Below are 22,060 nucleotides of genomic sequence, written 5' to 3'. Positions count from 1 at the left end.
GAGGCAATAAGTACAAGCTCACTAGAGACATATTTAAGATTAATGCCTTTTCTACAACTTAGGTCATACATAATGTAAGAAAACAGATCTTTTTGCAGATGTCCCCCAACTTTATTCCCCCATTTGGACTTCTAGATGCGGGTGTATGACTCTGACAGTGCACTGAAGCCTGCTAACCAGGCCCCAGTGCCAGTGCTCTCTCCATAAACCTATTATGGGTAAATTGGCATCCCCATGTGACAAGGGCTTTGCCCCCTTTATAATTCCCTAGTATATGGTACCACTGGTACCCAAGGTACGGGTGGTAAAGGGGCTCCAGGACTTGCAGAACTGGTTGTGCCACACTGATTGACTCAAGTAAACTACTGACAGCAGGCCCGCCATTGCAGACTGCAGGAACAGTGTACACTACTACATTTCGACTTTGCTCTCACCATGTGTGGCAGAGTCAACGCACTGCTTTTAATATATGTCAGTCACCTCTAAGGAAGGTATCCTTAGCCCAGCATGCAGAGTGCAGTATATTAAAGGTGTGGGCAAGTAAATGCAAGTTTTAATGTCCCTATAGTGGCCTTTACCGTTAGAGTACACTATAAGTGATAGGCAGTCCATAGGATAATGTGCTGGCACCCAGGCAAACACAGGGTCACGAACTCCATTATAGTACCACCTACATATGTTGAGTTCAGTGTCAAACATGCCTCATCACCCCTGACACAAATCTTGTGTTGAGGGCGAGGTGGCATGCACAAAGGTGGCTACCTTAGAGGTTGCCCACCTGGTTAACCCAGCTTCTCTGTTTTCTGGCAGGCAGCCACGCTTGCTGCCACCAAGACAAGATTCTGCCCTTATGCCAGGCAGTGTGAACACTCCAAGGAGTAAAGACCAAATGTCTGAGCAGGAAGGAGGTCACATCTCTTCCCTCTCAGGAGGGCTAGTGAAGTGCCCTGCCCCATGCACATTTTCTCCTGGACAGGTGGTAAATTAGGTATGCAGGAGGGATACATCCCCAGAAGGCTAGCCACACATCTAATAGGATGAACTGTCTGGCCCGTACACCTAATTAAGACATCTTCCATTTTTAAAAGTGGGTAGCAAAGGTGACCTACACCCCCAATATGGTCAACTCAGGGGTGGATTAGCCTCTGGGGCAAGTAGTCTATTGGCCACTTACACCCATACGCCTAACGCCCCTAAAGCTAGGATTTAAGGGCTACCCTTGATATCAGAACCTCCGTTCTGATCCAACTTGAATCAAAGAAGGACAAAGAAGAGACCTGTGTCTGCGACAACATTACTTGCACAAACAAAAAGAGGGATACTCTGCATCTGTGGCAACACTCCTGGAACTGCCTGAACAAGACATGCCCTAGGCTAAAGTTTCTCCCGACAGAGGGACCCCTGTGATAGCCAGAAGCAACCTCAGACTTCCTTGAACTAGTGGCACTAGTCCCCTGTAAACTGCAGGTAAATCAACATTCTGGATCCAAAGAATCGCTGCCCTTTGGGCACTCCGTGGGATCGCCCAAAAGCAGATGGTCTAGTGCATTGTGGGAAATTAAGTCCTGCCCTCCACGACGTTTCAGGCAGCTACCGTGTCCCCCCGGACGTAAAAGAAGCTTCCTGCTGAGCTTACTGCTGCCAAGGCTTGTTAGAAGCCAGTCCGGCATCTGACCTTGGCACTCAATGCTGCATCAAGAAGGAACCCCGCAATGCTTTCAACCAAACATGGCAGAGGCCCTGTTGTCGAGATTTTGCATTTATTTTCCTCCCCCCACCGTCTAAGTGGTAAAAGCAGCCCCCCTGCGGCTCGATCAGCATCAAGGACAGCCAGGACTACTCTGCACCCAGGATCTACAGGTCAGGTAAAATTGAACTGATTGTCGTGGCCTGGTCCTGGGACCGGCACCACCTTTACCCCAAGTGGGTTCCACGAAGTTCAACCTGCAAGTGACCGATTTTCACTACTACTTTTTCCCATTCACTGCAATGCAAAGATTCTGCAGTATTGAACTGCTGTGATTTATGTTTTCTTCTAAAATCCATAACTCTGGTTATAATATGCTATTTAGTTCATTTTGATGTCTAAACTAAGATAAAAATATACTCAATTTTTATAAGTTGGTGTCAGATTTCTATCCAGTCATGTCAATTACTGATCATCCATGTTGGTGCTCTATCAATCAAAAAAATCAATCAAAATACTTGTAAAGCGCTCTACTTACCTGTGAGGTTCTCAAGGCACTGAAGGGAGGGGGTGCCGCTACTGCTCGAAGAGCCAGGTCTTGAGGAGTCTTCTGAAGGTGAGTAGGTCTTGGGTAAGCCGTAGGTGGGTGGGGAGGGAGTTCCAGGTCTTGGCGGTGAGGAAGGAGAAGGATCTGGCGCCGGAGGTCATTCGTTGGATGCGGGGGATAGCGGCGAGGATGAGGCCAGTGGAGCGGACCTGGCGGGTGAGGGTGTAAAAGCAGAGTGTGCTGTTCAGGTAGGCTGGTCCGGTGTTGTGGAGTGTGCATGGGTGAGGAGCTTGAAGGTGATCCTCTTGTCGACGGGGAGCCAGTGTGGGTCTCTCAGGTGGGGGGTGATATTGTTGCGGCGGGGGATGTTGAGGATTAGTCGGGCGGAGGCGTTTTGAACGCAAAGGGAAAAACCACTAAAATACAATTACAAAATACAGGAGGCACAAAAGCACAGAGTTACAGCAGCACAAAATGGGGCAACAGTGAACCACAAACCAGGGGCACAGTGCAGCAGTCAGGCAGCAATGAGCAGGGGGCACAGCAGGCTCGAACTCACAGCGGAGCGGCAGCGAGAGGGGAGAGGTACTGGCACAGAGGTGGAGCTGTGCGGCAGACCCTAGAGATCTCACGAACTTCCGGCCCATCTCTCTGCTCCCATTCCTGGCCAAGGTCATAGAGAAGATCGTCAACAGAGAGCTAACCCAATACCTCGAAGAAAACAGAATCCTGGACCCTTCCCAGTCAGGGTTCCGCAGCAATCACAGCACCGAAACCGCCCTCATCACCGCCACTGACAACATCAGGACCATCCTGGACAATGGTGAGACCGCAGCCCTCATTCTCCTGGACCTCTCTGCCGCCTTCCACACTGTCTGCCACCGCACATTACGCGCACACCTCCACGCCGTGGGGATCCAAGACAAAGCCCTGGAATGGACCACCTCCTTCTTCTCCGGCAGAACCCAGAGCGTCAGCCTCCCCCTTTCCGATCCAAAGCCTCAGAGATCATCTGCGGCGTACCCCAGGGATCCTCCCTCAGCCTGACACTGTTCAACATTTACATGGCCCCGCTCGCACACGTCGCCCGACAGCACGACCTCAACATAATCTCCTATGCCGACGACACTCAACTGATCCTCTGCCACACTAAGGACCCCATTACTGGCAAAGCCAACCTCCACAAAGGAATGTAGGCCGTCGCTGACTGGATGAAGATCAGCCGACAGAAGCTGAACTCGTACAAAACGGAGTTTCTCATCCTCGGCTCCAACCCATCAGCCTGGGACGACTACTGATGGCTGACGGCACTGGGGGCAGCCCCGACACCCACAGACCACGCAAGCAACCTGGGAATCATCCTCAACTCAACGCTCTCCATGACCAAGCAAGTCAACGACGTCTCCTCCTCCTGCTTCAACACCCTCTGCATGCTCCGCAAGATCTACAGGTGGATCCCAACAGATACAAGAAGAACACTCACCTAGACCCTCGTCAGCAGCAGACTCGACTACGGAAACGCCCTCTATGCAGGAGCCCCGACCAAGCTCATCAAACGACTGCAACGCATCCAAAACGCCTCAACACGACGATCCTCGATGTCCCACGCCACGGCCACATCACCCCCCACCTGAGAAACCTGCACTGGCTTCCCGTCAACAAGAGGATATCCTTCAAGCTTCTCATCCACGCACACAAGGCACTCCACGAGACCGGCCCAGCCTACCTCAACAGGCCACTTTCCTTCTACATCTCTTACCGCCAGCTCCGCTCCGCCGACCTTGCACTCGCCACCGTCCCGCGCATCCGAAAAACAACCACTGGCAGGAGATCCTTCTCCCACCTCGCCGCCAAGACATGGAATAACCTCCCACTGAGCCTATGACAGGCCCAAGACCTGCTGACCTTCAGGAGACTTCTCAAGACCGGGCTATTCGATCAGTAGAGGCGCCCCTCCTCTCCCCAGCGCCTTGAGACCCTCACGGGTATGTAGTTCTACAAATGGTTGATTGATTGATTGATTGATTGATTGAGCGAGCGACTTGGCCTGCAGGCAGGGTCAGGGGTCGCCCTGAAATGCTTAACACATGTTCCTCTATTAAAGCCTGACTGTTCTTTGCCACTCTACCAGGAATGAGCTAAGAATCTATTATTGTGAATCCAAGGACCATCTTTGGGGTTTGCATGGAGAAGTCTAACCAATATCACCACACAATATTCCACCTTCCTTCATATAGCCTCTGGCACAAAGGATGGTTTCGGTGATGGGAATAATGTGTGGTCGTCTGCTTACCATTAATAACTAAAAAGCAATGATTTTCCACACATGTCCTGCCAAGCTGGAAGTGAACAGCAGAAACAGTACAGAGTGTGAGAGGGCTCAAATCACAGAAAATACTGTCTATGAAAACTGGAACACCGTCCTTAGGTGCTTGAGAAGCACTCACTGACTAGCCAAGCAAAATGGTTTCAGAAACCCTCTCCCTCCCACCATTGAAAACGAGAAGGGGACAGCCACCCGCAAGAAGGGTGTCAATATTTATAAGTCTGAACACAATATTTATTATTATGCAAGCATAACTTCCTGTAGATCACAAATCTGGGTTTCCTGTAGCTCATGTAATTTCCTATTTTTCTTATGCCTACATCACTTATGGAGCATTTTCTCACATGACACAGCAGTAACTCCATAGTACTGTGGCACTTTCAAAAGATAACTGTGAAGCTGCTACGTCTGCTTCAGTCCATTTATTTATTTATTAAAAGTACAGATTTAGAGGGGACCTGGCCACATAGGCACCAGTGCTTTTCAGTATCAAGAATTATAGTTCATATGGGATGGACAGAGGGAGATGTGTAGAGAAAGAACAAACCGCCTGATTCATCATGCTCCCGTTTTGCGAGGCCCTAATAGCGATTCATAGCGAATCGCTATTAAGGACTCGCAAAACGGGATTCATGTAGGAATATGCAATAAAAATGCGATTCCTTACAATTCCTTATTTGCGATTAGCTAATTGCTAATCGCAAATAAGGAATAACTCGCCATTCATTCCTATGGGCCAAAAGGCCCATAGGAATGAATGGGGAGTATTCCTTATTTGCGATTAGCAATTAGCTAATCGCAAATAAGATTGTGATTTGAAGGGTGCCAGGGGTGTCCACAGGTCACCCTGTAGCACCCCTCAAATGAAATTTCACACAGGTGTTGCACACACACATGTCCAAAGGACATGTGTGTGTGTAACATGCAACTCAGAAAAATGCATTTAAATGCATTTTTCTGAGTTTTCGCAATTTACCGCGAGGTCTGACCTCGCGGTAAATTGTGGTAAGAAATTGCGAAATCGCAAATTTAAATTGGATGTTGAATTGCATTTAAGGAATCTCTAATAGAGATTCCTTAAATGTAAATCCTCGCACATTTGCGACATCGCAATTAGCGATTTTTGCATTTGGGATGCTGAATCCCAAATGCAAAAATCGCTCTCGCAAAGGGCCGGATTCTCAGAATCTGGCCCTTTGCGAGCGCTAAAAAGCTTGATGAATCAGGCGGAAAGAAACAGAACCAGTCTACAGTTGGTGCATGACAAATTTAGTCTTTAGTAGGTCCGGGCAAAAATGTTAGGATTTTTGTATTACACTTGTTATGCAAAATTCCTCATATTATGCCATTGCGCGCAGGTACACACTAGTCATGGTAAAAATGTATGCAAATGCACCATTTACTGTAAAAATGTACCGCAAAGTGCAGAGGAACGACAGTAAACAGACCACTTTTGTTTAAATGTATCCTCGGGTCAAAAACTGACATAAGGACGCATTTCACGATAAAATGTAGTGAAAAATGAAGGATTTGCATTTTGTGTAATTACACATTATTTTTCTGAAACTTTGCTTAATCATGCAAGAGCAAATTACACATATTTTACACACCCCTAGTCTTTAGATCTTTCTGGAACAGGAGTTGGTGAGCTTTGAGACTTCGATTTTCTGATAGACAGTTCTAAAGTTTCTGTGCACGGCAGGAGAATTTTTGGTTGACCGTTTTAGTTTTTGTGATTTGGGGCATTGTAGGTTCTAGATTTAGGATTTACCTCTCACAGCAGTGGCCCCTCCATTAGGGCAGAGGAGTGTTGCTCTTCTGCTGCTTGCGCTACAAAGGTGAATAATAAAATGGTAATAAAATGGATTTATTACAATTTCTTTTGATATAGTGAGAATGTGGGTGGATTATATGATATTGTTGAGCGAGCATACCATGTAATACATGCCAACAACTGTCTTGGGTCCAGCCAGGGTCATTTGTTAAACCTTAAGCTCAACCATTGGTAGCTATGACTGTGAGCAGCAAGGCTTAAACAAGGGAACTAGATTAAAACATTTATCAGCACCAAACAACAAAATAAGAAATCTACACAACACGAAAGAAATCAGACGCCAATTTATAAAAATAGACTATATTTGTATAAACTTTTAGAGTCCAAAATGAGCAAAATCCACCAAAGGGTTCCAGAGATACAGATTTTACAAGAAAACTTACATCTCAGTTTAACTGCAAACAAGCTTTCGTAACTGTAAAGTATGTAAACGTTTGAAAAATTTGTAAGAGTTGAATTCCACTATTCCGGATCAACTTAGGTGACCAAATCCGACAGGAAGAAGGTCTGAGGAAGCAAATAATGAGTATTTTGACAGGTACCTGGCCACCAAAGCATTCTCAAGTCCATTTCCATACTTTACAGCACTACCACCATAGACTTTAATGAAGTGGACCAGATGCTGCGGATGCAGGAAAGGAAAGATGCTCAAGGATGCTCTGGGTGCATTCACAGTTACTCCTCAGTCCATGTGTCAGCTGAGGTGAGTTTGACCACAGAGGTCGGGGTCCCTCGAAGTCCTCTTTGAGCCTGTAGAAGGCCTGTTGTTGCTTGGCAATCGGTCACCGACCAAAGCAGTCTCAGCAACATCCTTTGGTGGAGGCTGGTGTCCCCCTAGGGTGACCTATTGGACTCAGATGACATTCCCAGGTTTCCATACTTGAGTGCAACTTTTGGCCATCGAGGATTAGTCTCTTGGGGAGCCCAGCAGCAGTCATGGGGGATTATTCAGAAATGGCTACTGACTTGCTGAGGCTGGCAGCTGCATCATTGATAGCCCTGATTCTGGCTCCAGGGGGTCAGCCGAATGACCCTTGGAGTCACTTCTTTGGTCTGTGGCTTGGGAGCGACTTTTTCTGAAGCCAGGAGTCACAGGCACAGTCCTTTCTTCGCTAGCCCAAGTTGTGGCAGGTGCAGTCCACTTTTTGCCAAGCCCAGGGGTCAGCAGGGCAGCCCTTTTTCAGTCCTTTCTCCAGTTCCGTTGTGATCTGAGGTTCAGGGTGCAATAATTATGCCCAAAAAGTGCCCAAGGAAGGATGATGCGGTCACTATCCAATGGGCTGCAGGGTTCCATCCCGCTCTGATGACCTTCCGGTTATGGTGACATCTAGCAATCCCAGAGTGCACTATTCTACCCACTCTCAAGATATCTGGACCCTTTCTTGGGTGTTAGGAGCTTGATAGCCCACTCTAGAGGTGTAGCTACCTGTGTGCTAAACACCCACAGGAAAATAGTTTTGGGCATTGGTCTCCCCTCTCGTTCCTACTGCCAGCCTGCCTAGAAAAACAAAGGGCAGCCCCCTCAAGAATGTGATTATGCCTTTTGGGCTAACACTATGAGTGGCTTCCTGCGCAAGGGAGTAACACCTCGCCCTGTGGTAGGCTGCTATGGTTACTAAGCCTCGGGGTCATTCACAATACTCCCCAGGAGGGCAGAAAGCTATCTTGTGGCCAGTGACCGTGTGAGGCCACTGGACAAACTGGGTCACAGAGTGGCAACTTCTAAAGATTGCATTTCTGTAAAGTGACATTAAATTCAACTTGGGAATCAAGGCGGGTTTAATGTCACAATTAATTTGATACCTTACAGTACCCATCTCAGTAGTCCCATTTAGAAGTTAGCCGGACTGAGTGGTGAGCTGGTAACTCTGTGTTAGCCAATGAGGTTACTAACTCTTCCAAAACAAAACGGAAATTTGGGAGTGTTGCTGTCAGGACAAAAATAGAAAATCCATTTCCTTCTTAATAATATACAGCTACCTGCCTTAAGGCTCAGTGGGCCTTCCTTAGGGGAGGCTCACATATATTGTCATGGTAAGTGGAGGATTTGATGGCAAAGTAAACTAGCAGTTTTAACAATGCCCTTTCAGTGTGCAGTGGAAGGCTGGAAGCCATTTTGTACCTGTCACACACAGGGTGGGTGTCACAATCCGTGCTGCAGCCCCAGGTGAACACTGTGCCTTACGTGCCCTGGGTAGCCTGGGTACCATATATTCGGTGAGTGAGTCAGTCTCAGCCAATTGAGAGCAGCCGATTCGACCTACAATTTGTAATAGACTAGAACACTGGCACTGAGGTCTGGTTGGCACACCTCAGTGCACTATCAGAGTTGAAAAACCAGCAGCACCAGTCCAAAAATGTGGGGGTGAACATGCAAAAAGAGGCATTTCCTTACAGCTATTCTTACTGAGGCTAATATTAGCAGCCCCACTGTATATTTCTTTTTGCTTCAACTCTTGTTTGTTAAACTCCTTCAAATTTGATTGTCTCTTCACACAGTCAGGTTTCTTGAAAGTAGATCACTCCATTCCCCACTAGTTTCACTTCCAAGGATCCCATAGCCTTTAGCCTTCTCAACCCGTGCACATTCCAGCTCTTTACTCCGAGGCCGTGTGGAGAGGGGGTCTTCTCCTAATCTATTTCACTTAGACCTACCTCCTTATTTTCATCTCCCCAGATGTTCTCGTCTTCCTGATGGTTCACTCTAGCGCTAGACTCCCTAGAGTTGTTGCATATTCTAATTTGCATCCTTCCCTTTGCAACTTCGCAAAACAGCCCTCCTTTATTTCTCACCAGCCACACTTCCCTGATTTGCACCGAGACCGCCCTGATCGCAGTCACCGATGACATCCGAGCGCTGCTCGACAACGGAGAAACAGCGGCCCTCATCCTCCTCGACCTCTCTGCGGCCTTCGACACTGTCTGCCATCGTACCCTAGTACAACGCCTCAGCAACGTCGGAGTCCATGAGAAGGCACTGGAGTGGATCATCTCCTTCCTCGCCGGAAGGACACAGAGAGTCCGCCTCCCTCCGTTCAGATCTGAAGCCACCGAAGTCATCTGCGGCGTCCCTCAAGGCTCCTCGCTCAGTCCAACCCTCTTCAACATCTACATGAGCCCCCTCGCAGACATCTCACGCCAGCACAACCTCAACATCATCTCCTACGCCGACGACACCCAGCTGATCCTCTCCCTTACCAACGACCCCGCCACCGCCAGAGCCAACCTTCATGAAGGGATGAAAGAGGTAGCCGAATGGATGAAGAACAGCCGCCTGAAACTGAACTCAGATAAGACGGAAGTCCTCATCCTGGGATCCTCACCCGCCGCTTGGGACGACTCCTGGTGGCCCCCCCGCCCTAGGCAGCGCACCCAAACCAACTGACCACGCACGCAACCTGGGCTTCATCCTGGACTCCTCCCTCTCCATGACCAGACAAGTCAACGCCATCTCCTCGTCGTGCTTCAACATCCTGCGCATGCTACGTAAGATCTTCCGGTGGATCCCCACCGAGACCAGGAAGACGGTCAACCAGGCCCTCGTCATCAGCCGACTGGACTACGGCAACACCCTCTACGCCGGAACCACCGCCAAACTCCAGAAGAGACTCCAGCGGATCCAGAACGCCTCAGCACGACTCATCCTGGACATCCCCCGCCGCAGCCACATCTCCAGACACCTGAGAGGCCTGCACTGGCTCCCGGTCAACAAGAGAATCACCCTCCGTCTCCTCACCCACGCACACAAAGCCCTACACAGCCAAGGCCCAGGATACCTCAACAGCCGCCTCAACTTCTACGCTCCCAAACGCCAGCTTCGATCGACCAGCCACGCCCTCGCCGCCGTCCCCCGCATCCGTAGAGCCACCACAGGGGGACGGTCCTTCTCCTACCTCGCCGCCAAGACATGGAACTCCCTCCCCACCCACCTCCGCCTGACCCAGGACCACCTCGCCTTCAGGAAGCAACTCAAGACCCGGTTGTTCGAGCAGTAGCTGATCCCCCTCCCCCAGCGCCTTGAGACCCACTGGGTAAGTAGTGCGCTATATAAATGCGATGATTGATTGATTGATTGATTGATTTGTTCCAAAAGCAAGTAGAAGGCAGTTCTGCTGTACTAGAGAGGATGGGGGTTGAGGGGTGCAAGAAGACTGAAGACAAGAGAGAGATAAACAAAGGAGCAAAAGGATATAAAGCTTCTAAGAGGGCCAGAGTTCAACTGGAAGTGAAAAACCAAAAGGTTCTACAGTGAGTGGTGCAAATACAGGTGAAACTAGTAACATCTGTCCAGACCTTGTATCTCCTGGTTGCAGTCTTATCACAGCTGATTTTGCAGTCTGTTGCAGGAGCACTGTATTCCATACTTTGCTAGCCACGTCCTCCCTTCCCTTGGGCTGTCCTTTCAATTTGCAATTCTGTGCTTGTGATGTGTTGTATTATTTTGTATCCACTGTGTTTGTCCCTGCTCCGGAGCATTGCTTTTTCACCATGTTTCGAATCAGTAGCTATGTTTTAACCTTCTACTTAAAAATCTTATCACTACATCAGACTATCTGTCTTTTTATTTCAGAATGTGCTTGCACTCTACACATTAGTCTAGTCATCCTCCTCACCCCCGGCACTTCCGTCCTGCCCTCTACATGCCCTCAGTCACACTAGGTCGATGGCAGCTTTCCTGATCCCATGGAACTCTTTCGCCACCACCGAAAGCTCGACGAGTATGAATGGATATTTAAAAGCCTATAAAGCAGTAAAAACATTGCTTTCAATACTTTCAAGATGGTGGCCACTGTGGATGAAATAACGTGCGACATTATGTTGTGCCAACGAACGTGATGACGCAACATCATGCATGGGACTAGGTATGTGTCTGTGGGGGTTTGTGCATTTATTTAGTTATTTATTTATGCGTTTTTATATAGCGCAAACTTTACCCGAAGGTGTCAGAGTGCTTTACAATAGAACCAGTTACATTACATAAGGACTTCAGAGTACATGAATTACATAAAGGATACAAAACATATAAACTCTAGACTCACATAAGAATGGTAGTAAGTAAATATGTCTACTACAGATACTAGTGGTTAGAGTTACATATATACAAGTTGCAAATTCACCCAAGATGACATTTTAAGAAAAGTTGAAGCGATTTTGGCTGGACACATATATATATATATATCATATTTACAGAGCATGATCTTCTCACCATTGCTGGGGTTTTTGTGGGGCTCATTCAGCCAGGCCTTCAGGGTGCCGTTGCACTCAAAGTCGGTGATCTAGGGCCTGGAGGGATACCCAAGCTGGTGATGGCCTTGGGGGTAGAAGGCCGGGTGGTGGTGGGCGAAGGTGGGGTGCTAGAGCACGGGGAAGTTCTTGAGCTTGTGCTGGGTGCCAACAGTGGGAAGGGGGTATCTCAGCGCTGTAGGGCATGAAGGCTCCATTGCTGGTTTAGGGGAGCTCGTAAATGGAGGAAAGGTAGTCATTGGTTCGATGCTGTGGGACAGAGATTGGAGTAGTGGGAGCCAGCCAGTCTGTGGTGCGCCCTTGATGCCGTTAGTGCAGAGAGACTTGGGCAGCGTGATCAGGTGTGACGGGCAGGCCATAGTTTCAGAGGCAGTAGAGACAGCCCTGATAAACTAGCCCGACCGTAGATGCGCTGCAGGGTCACCATTGGGAACACTGTTGGCTCCTTCAGTCGAGGTGCGTCAGTCTTCAAGAAGGAGGAGGGCAGCGTCAGGCTCTCACCTATTTATCCTCCACCACTGCCACTTTTCCACTTACTCGCCATCAAGTTGATTCGGGTACTCTGAATGGGGTCAGATGCCCTCCACACCTGTCATCCCAGTTTGATTGATTTGATTTGATTAGTATATTTGTAGAGCACACAAATGCCCGAGGGCGTCTTGGCGCTAAAGTCGGTAGATCTGAGAGGTGCTGGCGGGGTATACGGGATGGATCAGTTCTTAAAGAGGCAACAACTTTCTAAAGGACAGAAGTGATGAGCTGCTCTTTATGGAGATTGGAAGTAGGTTCCAGGTCTTAACTGTCCCTAACATGAAGCTTCTTCCACCCCAGCGGGCCTTCCTAAACTTGGGTGTTTGCAGAAGTTTCGTATGAGCTCATCTTAGACTTCTGGCCGGCACATACCATTTCAGGTGCGTCCTCTCAAAATTGCGGCCCTGTGCCATGTACAGCTTTGAAGGCCAGCCATTGGGATTTAAACTTAATACTTTTGTCCACCGGGAGCCAGTGGAGGGCTCTTAATCTGTGGGAGACTGACTCGAACGTTGGAATATCTAGTACTATTCTGGCTGTCGCATTCTGCAGACGCTGCAGTCTTAGTAGATACTAGGATTGGATCCCCATGTATAGGGCATTACCATATGCCTCAAAGCTCCTGGGTCCCTGAGAATGGTCTACGACGCCGGGGCCAGCCCAGTGCTGCGGGAGGCCGGAAGCTGAGGAGTGCAGCAGTAGGTACACCATGACAGCCCCACTCACCCCATCATACGCTCTGGCTGGTCGCAGTTGGGCAGGGGAACAACCGGTGCAGCGTCAGGGACTCAGGCTCGGGTGCTGTTTCCCCGAGAAGGAAAGGGTTGAAACGGTACAGCAGGGCAGCTGTCTGCAGGCACCCAGCAGAGAAAACATCCTGGTCTTCTCCATCACAGCTCGGCCCCACCTCCAATATTTGCCATGAACGAATGAATGAATAAATGAAAGAATGAGACATTTGTAAAGCGCTGGAATCACCGCCGCAGGGGTATCTCCGTGCTGACCACGGAAAGCATAATAGGGGGTAGTGGGACACTTAGCTTTGAAGAGTTCTGTGTTTAAAAGTTTCCTGAATGTAAGAAGATTAGGACACTTGTGTAAGGCGATGGCGAGTGAGTTCAAAAGACGCGGGGCAGCATAGTACAAAAGATTTGCCCCCAGTTCAAAGTTTGTTACCCTGAGGGACTACTAGCAGAGCCGTCCCACCCAAACGCAAAGATCTGCTAGGACGATAATGGACACGTTTTTCCGCCAGATACCTGGGCCCACTATCATTGGCTCGCTCCCCAGATGCCCCCAGCCACAAAGGAACGAGTATGCATGGGTTAATGTTAGTCATAAAGTTTTCTGTATTAGACCCAACGTGTACTTGTGCATCTGCATTTGTGTGTTTTTCTCTCTCCCCCCCCCCCCACAAGACAACGTGTGTTGTGTCTTACAGAATACATTACAAGAATGCGCCAGAAGACTTGTGTTTTTCGGATTTCTGCAAATGTGTTAGTGCTTTCGATTCTCTCATGGGATGCGGAACAAAGATAAACAAGCATTTGCAATGCAATAGGTCTCGCATTATGAAAGTTTGAGCTATTGGTCTTGTAAATGACATTTTTTTTATTTATGTATTGGTTTTGAAAATAGCTAAATTAATAGCTTTGTCATTTACAATGCCAATAGTTATAACTGTCGCAAATGTGACACCTATAGCATTTGTAATGCAACATGTTTTGTATTTACGTGACTCAGATGTATTGATATTACAAATAACAATGGCTTTTAATTTTTTTAAATAATTAATACTTAAATAAAAGTGATTCTAATTTGTAATGGCAATAGCTTAAACTTTTGTAATTAACTTTTGTGAAGATTATGTTCAGTGTATTTTATTGTGATGAAAATCCAAAATATTAACATCTTTTTGTGACATTTGTAATAAAGCTTGAAACATTGAGAGAACATATTTGAACCAGTTGTTGTTGAATGGTTGCAGAGATTGATGCTGTGATGGCGCGGAGTGATGCTGGGGTTGCGCTGAGTGATGCAGGGGTTGCGCTGAGTGATGCAGGGGTTGCGCTGAGTGATGCAGGGGTTGCGCTGAGTGATGCAGGGGTTGCGCTGAGTGATGCAGGGGTTGCGCTGAGTGATGCAGGGGTTGTGCTGAGTGATGCAGGGGTTGCGCTGAGTGATGCAAGGGTTGCGCTGAGTGATGCAGGGGTTGCGAAGAGTGATGCAGGGGTTGCGCTGAGTGATGCAGGGGTTGCGCTGAGTGATGCAGGGGTTGCGCTGAGTTATGCTGGGGTTGCAAGGGGGGGAAAACAAGTCTAACAGTGGGCAGAAGGGCACAAAAAGCGAGTCTAACAGGGGCAGAAGGGCACAAAAAGAGAGTCTAACGGGGCAGAAGGGCACAAAAAAGGGTCTAACAGAGGGCAGAAGGGCAAAAAAACAAGGGAAAAAACGAGTCTAATAGGGACAGGAAGGCACCAAAAACGAGTGTAAGGCACAAAAAGCAAGTCTTACAGAGGGCAGAAGGGCAGAAAAACAAGGGAAACAAGGGAATTATGGGGAAAGGAAGAACACACAAGTGTCCTTAAACACATAACTTTGATGAAGTCACATAATTTTGATGAGGTGGGACTAACGCAAGTACCTACTTTCGAAGTTGGCCTTCCATCAGAATGTGAAACTAATACCACCTGCTAAACCCATTTGACTGCAGAAGTGTTTCCAAGCTTCTGTGCCAAACACTTTTGCCAACAAAATGACTACTATCCATGCGGGTGTGGGGAAAGAAGTAACCATAGAAACACTTGTGTCCCTTCAGAGCCAGCAGAGTGCTTGAGAAGCTCGTGACACAAAAATCAAAAATGATTTTATTTTAAAAAACGGGTGAACGTTCACAACCAAAGCTTTCCAGTTTGAAAGTAACACAAAAAGTAAGCACTGAAAGCTCTGCAGTGTTACTGCCCATGTCATTCACATCAGCTCATGTCAGACGTTTTTCACTACACGTGCACCACAAAAATAACACTTAGCACCGAACATTTGTCGCTTGTCCGTGACATTAAGAACACCCATAGCTTGGTGCCTGGAAGAGAGAGAAATAAACAGCAGGGCGGGGTGGCTGGAGATGGAGATGTCGAAAGAAAGAAAATTAGGGACAGAAATTAGAAATTCCAGATATGGACAGAGAGAGATAATGAAAGACAGGCAGAGCAGGACAAAAGTCAAAGATAGGGAGAAGAGAGAAAGTCAGACACAATGATACACAAAGATACAGAGAGAGGGAGAAAGAAGACAGACAGGAAGTGTCAGAGAAAGACAAATGGAGAGACAGGGAGAGAGCGTCAGAGTGACAGATGGCTAGAGAAAGATGAGGAAATAAAAGGGAGGCAGAGAGGCATAAAAGAGAGAAAGCAAAAGAAAGACAGAGACTAAGAAAAACAGAGCCAGGACGTTACAGAAAGAAAAAAAAAGAGGAAGAAAGAATGTGAAGTCAGAGTGGGGCGGGGGAGAGCTCTTTGGAATGTGAAGCTCTCGGCGAGGGGGGAGGAGAAGTGAGCGGATCCCTTTGAAGCACGCACGGCCTCGCGGCCGTGAAAGAAGTGTGAACAAGCAACAAATGGCTTTCATGTCGTGATGCGGGGCAGGCGAATAGAAGCGCGTTCACGAGACCACATGCACTTCTGGAAATCCGCATTTTTCAGAGCTTAGTTTAACTCTTAGTTTAGCCCCAATAGTCTCGTCCTATTCATTCCTTGCGGAATGGAATAGAACGAGACCTAAAAACAAGTGAAGTTCATGAAAGTGTGTTCTTTGTGGTTCGGAAATACTCTTGTTATTTTATAAGACATCCTTCAAGCGTTGTTAAGCCTGCCCTGCCAGACTCCACACAGTGAGAGTAAAATAAAACCATCCAAGGCACCTTGCAAATGCTTCGGTTTGAAATAAACCCCTGCGGTAAGACCCTGGACTAGGAATTTGACCCTAATTAAAATAGAGCGACATGGGAGGGGTCAGAGTGCTGCCATCAGACCAAAGGAAAATGCACCTCAGTAAAAGAACTGTGAGATTGGGAGATTAGAAACGTGTACACCTGTGTGTTTTCGGTGAGTGTTTCGCTGTAATGTTATCTGCCCCTCTTAGGAATGTGACCCAGTTGAGCCACGCCTGTGGTGTAGCTTTTGTGGTGTCTTTCCAGTTGCTTAGGATTATTTTGACTATGGGGGCCCCTAGACCTCTACCTTTCATCACATAAACCCCCCTAGGCGCAGACACTAGACACTAGACATCCATCAAGGGACACACTATAGGGACCCACACTCTAACAAAAGAAACCTGCGAGGAAGAACACTCTCCCATCTCCTTTCCTACCTCTATCCCTCTCTATCCTCTCTATCGTCCGGGGCGTTATACCCACCAGGCAGTGCAAAAGGGGGGACAACGCCAAGCAAGACTCGGAAAACGGACTTCTTCTTTTTTGGACTATTCGAACTATCCGACCCCACGTACCATTGCAAAGATCGAACTATTGCAGGACAATATTGCTATAACCCCCCCCCCCCGCCGCCTTCTTTTTCCTTTTTCCTTCCTTTCTTCTTTCACTCATGTATGCTCCATGTAAACATATATTTTTTTATATACAATAAAAAATTACGGAAATAAAAAAAAAAAAAAAAAAAAAGAAACGTGTACACCAACTTTCACAACATATATATTCCAAGACTGTAGGAAATTAGAATTGGCAAATCGAATAGGTCTGGATCAGGCCAGCATGCAGCATTTTTTTTGAAAATTAGTGCAATATGAAAGAAAATGTAAAAAATATAAGAAATGTAAAAATAATGAAATTAAACTGCAGACCCGGCACACCAGATCTGCCACTGCCATGCAGTCTTTTTCAGGGGTTTATTCACGTGTGGTAAGGTTGAATACAGTCACTCATTGGTGCAAGACAGACAATGACGATGTCCCACAGGCCCATGTAATAGACTAATGGGGGAAATACTAAATGTGAATGAAACTTGAACAGACCAATGGATAAAAAGGAGCGACTGAAAGCCGCTGTATAATGAATGTATTTTGATGATTTTTGGAGGGAAAACATGAGGTTGTGAGTCAAGTAAAGCTGCCGCTAGGTAAGCCCTAAAGAGAGTAACTCAAAAATGGAACTTGCCTGCCACTTTTCCAGGATTTGCCCGTAATGTGTCCATGAACTGCGACATCGTGTGCAACTCATTCCAGATTCGGCCCATGTGCTGCATTTCCGGCTTTGCGAGCACCACGTGTTGAACATCCCGATATGCACGAGCCAGTCTGAAAGCAAAACGATGATAAAATATTAGTACTTTGCAAGATTTAATTTGCAATAATATTTTTTATTTTTCCATTCTGCACTAGCCTGGTTACATTGAATTGATTCAATCTCCAGTCACCTGAATGATGAAGAGAATCGAGAAGCGATGGACTAGTGCTACTATTCTGGCTCGGCCTTTCCAAAGTTTGCATGTCACAACAAGCATTTGCATGCAATAAATCTCGCATTTGCGAGAGTTTAAGCTATTGGCATTGTAAATGACAATACCTTTTGTTTATCTGTTTTGATAATGAACACATATACAAAAGGAATTGTCAAAAACAACGGCATTAGCTGAAACTCTTGTAAATGCGAGACCTACTTTAATTCAAATCAATTCAATCAACTTTATTTGGTCTTCGGACCATAAAAGTGCAAATACATGTATGTAGTCCACTAAAATGTTGAATATATTAAAACCCATCACGAAACATAAAAACACAGCAGTTTATCATTAAAAGCATAATCCTTGTTTCTGTCCCAATATTATACAATAGTTAATATTAAAACTGCCAACAAATTAATTCAGAGTTCCTAATACAAGGTTGCAGTGAACAGTTTAAAATCGTGTTACAGGAAGTTAAAACAAGTAGACCAATTTGATTGTGCTGTCATTGACATAAAAAAAATATAAGATCAAAATGTAAACAATTCGCTCAGTGGTGGACTTTCATCTTAATCAGGTTCAATTCCCTCACCAGCATATTCTGGGCATATTGGGATCAGGTCTAAATTGGGCTCTGGGCTTCCCTTCTAATGCCCCACATGTGACCCAGGAACTTCGTGATTGCGCACACAAATAAAGGTCTAGGGTCTATTTTTAGTATGCGCAAGGCAACACCAGAGCCGCGAGATGCTTACAAATGGGGATTAACCATTTGGCCCTAGGTTTTGTGTATGCGGGGCAAGCAAAGAAGACATGGCATATTGATTCGGTCAATGCAGAACAGCAGGGGCAGTCTTTTATCTTGGCAACATTACATAGCCGCAAGTTTTTGAATGAATTTACGGGGAAACAGCCGTGCCTAAATTGTATATATAATGTTCTATCATACAGCACCTTTACAATATCAAGATAACCTTCCATGGAACAGCTACATTTAAAATCCATAAATTCCTCAGAAAGTCTGTTCCGCTTGTTATCCCTAAATATGTCCTGCTCTACCCAGTCCCAATACAGCACTTTAATTTAATTTCAAAGAAGCTGCTGCATATTGGAAAGTGAAAGCGCGCATGGCGCACTGAATGTTGCAGGAAAGCATGTCTGCCTGTAGTAAGAGAAACTCATTAAAGAAAAAGTGCTTAAAGACTAAATAAGACATAACATGTAACAACAGAGGTAAAAGGGACAGTCCTCATGGAAGGTTACAAATGAAGACAAGGCAGTACTAAGGAGGAACTAACAAGCCTATTAACGAATCAGAAGTCAGCAGTTACAAAGGACAATTGCACAAGCCAATGAAAGATACGGGCGGAACTTTAACTCCATACTCGAATACAGCATGCCTTTCAGAGGATCGTATGCGCTGCCCAGGCTCCACCTAAAAAGTAAGAGCGTTGGGAAGTGCTCTTTGAGAAGGCAGATTTAGTTGTTGGAATATTCAGACTAAGAGAGTTTAATGGGATACCTCAATGCTTGCTGATGAAGAGTGAGGGCTGTCTGAAGGTCACAAGCTCTTATCCTAATGAGGCAAACTCATGCTTCCATCTTTCTGAGATTGGTAAATTGAATGCCATAAATTGGGTAATAGTTCAACTGTTATCTACAACACTTAGAAATATACTTTATATGAAGTGCTGCATAAAAAATAAATTATAAGTCAATAACTTCTTGCAAACCTCTCAGATCACCCACTTTGGGCATGTGGCATCTGTCCACTGGGTTTTTGCAGCTGTCCATTTACAACCCTTCACATTCTACACCTACTTTGCTGATGCAAGCAACTGTCTCCAATAACGTGTCTTTTATGCAGCACTTCAAGTGCAGTAAATAACAGATGTTGCCATTTCCCAATTTATGGTGCTTAGTTTACGACCTGTGGAAGGAGGGACAGCTGACTAGGCTAAACTAATGTCAAGCTGTTTAAAAACAAACTGTACAGGAATTTCCTACTCAATCTGAACATTTAATCTGACAAGCTAGTACAAAAGATTGAGAGGGATATGCTCGTATGTAGCACTTATTACTGCACTTCTTTGATTTCTAAGGCCCTAATTACAAAATCAAGGCTAAATTGCCATCTCTGAGCAAAACGCACTTAGGACAGAGATAGGAATTACGATCTTTGTGATAATTATCATACCCTTACAGTTTTCCCTTGGTCAAACTTGCTAAAATATATTAGAAGAAAATGCTCGGCAAAAAAGGCAAAACGTGGTAAATACTAATTCTGCATGTATGCCTCCCTTCCAAGTTGAAAAACTCTAATATATGTTCTTTATCACACTCAGTGAATATTTCACCCTTTAGGAACGGTATCTACTAGGAATGGTAAAAGTACTTCACCCTGTTCCGGCAACGAAGTGCCAGTGTCTAAAGTCACTAAATAACAGATGTTACAATTACCGAGCTGACTAGTGCGCAGTAATTAATGCAATACTGTGCAGTTAAATTTGAGGCCTGGTTCAATCTATACTTCTCACGGGTCCTGTTAAACCCCTGAGATCTTCTTGGGAAATTATGACGGTCAGCAAATAAAATAAGGTTAGCGCGGAACTACTTGCATGTTGCAATGTTGTGTCGTTCTATTTTTTGGGGTGCTTTACTTGTCCATGTGGCCAGCCATCACAACAATCAAACCAACAAAGTCGTATGAAACAGCGAGTCAGTAAAGTAATCACACCTCCCACCGTATCTCCCCAAAACATTAAGTCCAAGTAAATATTGTAGAAAGCGATGTTGTATGCACATCCACAGCGAGTTCATCAAGATGAGGGAAGAGGAATAGCTGTCCTATCTGTTCCCCAGAATTAGGCAGGATTAATCAAAGGTGGATAGGACACTTGTAACCACTACTACCAAGAGAAATATTTGGAAAACCCTCATAAACGTTTATGAGGGTTTTCCAAATATTTCTCTTGGTAGTAGTGGTTACAAGTGTCCTATCCACCTTTGATTAATCCTGCACATCCACAGCACCTAGTGTTTCTAAGGTGCGACCTCGAAGGATCCAAGAAGTTCAACAGATAAATGTGAAGTGCACCGCTCAATCAAGATTCCACATAGAGTTAGTCCATTCTTTGCATATGATGTTCAAAATAATATTTAGTTTTCTTTTTTCATAGAAAATGGTACAGAACAGCCAACGTGTTTCCTCCACTTCATGTGGACTTCATCAGGGCATACATTTGTCTTTCAAGTCTGAATCTACGCAGGTTTTGCCGAGAGCAGGATCAAAGCAGTTGCTAGAAGTTGGTAGCAGGTATCTTCTTAGCACATTCAGGTGCAGACTGGCTATGATTGTGAGTACTGACTGTGAATGACTGGACAGTAATGTGGTTTCTACCTTTTTGATAGCAAGTGACTTTACTTGAGCCACCAGTGATTGTTTTTCAAACAACATTTTGAGTCAGGAGCCATGGCGGTTTTCTTTCCATGTATGTTGGTAGTTGGTCTGGCAAGCGTATGCAGCATTCTCAAGAGCCTGCATTCGTAATCTGCATCTGCAGAGCCAATATGTAAATATTGCAGTCGGAACTTGTGAGTATTGGCTTGGACTTTACATAGAATATAATCAGGCATGCACACAAAAGGTGCCACCTTGCTCTTCATTTAGGAATATTGACAACATTTATTTGCCCCAAAATACATGGGGTTTTGTTGAATTATTGGTTAATGTCTATACCAGGAATCTACCAATGTTTTTAATATGATGAATTATGACTCACCTTTGGTTTCAATACCTTTAACCCCTTTAGTGCTGCGAACGTCCAACGGTCGTCGCGTGCACTACCTCGCTAGTGCTGCGCATGACCGTTGGACGTCCGAATCCCGTTAGCGCAATCGAACGTCCGCACTGGGGCGGAATGTTCGACGCGCTAAACGGGTTAAAGACAAATTTATGCCCTGATGAAGTCCACATGTAGTGGACAAAACACGTTGGCTGTTGTGTAGCATTTTCAATCAAATAAACAAGGTGCACCTCCATTCCCAGTGTAAAAAACCTGAAATGTAAACTAACTGCGGTGGGATGGGTTTTCCTAATAGCATGGTGCAAAAACTCTCTTAGGGCCGTTCTTTCATGCTCTGAAATCAACTGCTCGTCTCTTCATGAGCTAAGGCCAATAGGTTTTGACTGGAATGGTGTTGGAGGAGATGTGACCTAACAGCCTGAGCAACCGAACTTGGAAAAGGATGACTGCCTCAGTTCAACATCCTGTGATTCCAGACAATTCATTTAATCTCCCTGTGCTTAAAACAATGCATAATGTGGTGCACATGTAAATCACTATAATACCATTGGACCAAGTCTGGGCTATTTAAAAGACTGCAAAACAATTGAGAATGGTTGCCTTTGATTGATTGACTAACTATACCAGCC

General features: G+C 45.9%; 1 protein-coding gene across 1 annotated transcript in view; it reads right to left on the bottom strand.

Annotated features, from left to right (window-relative positions):
• ABCA4 (ATP binding cassette subfamily A member 4) overlaps nt 1-22,060 on the bottom strand; it is a 1,055,123-nt gene that overhangs the window by 1,017,930 nt on the left and 15,133 nt on the right. Inside the window, exon 2 of the mRNA XM_086957892.1 lies at nt 17,340-17,479. Within this exon, the coding sequence (XP_086814018.1) occupies nt 17,340-17,479 (140 nt within the window). The remainder of the gene's footprint in view (nt 1-17,339; nt 17,480-22,060) is intronic.

This window comes from Lissotriton vulgaris, chromosome 1_1 (assembly GCF_964263255.1).
Source record: "Lissotriton vulgaris chromosome 1_1, aLisVul1.2, whole genome shotgun sequence".
NCBI lineage: Eukaryota > Metazoa > Chordata > Amphibia > Caudata > Salamandridae > Lissotriton > Lissotriton vulgaris.
This window is presented reverse-complemented; position numbering and strand designations above follow the sequence as displayed.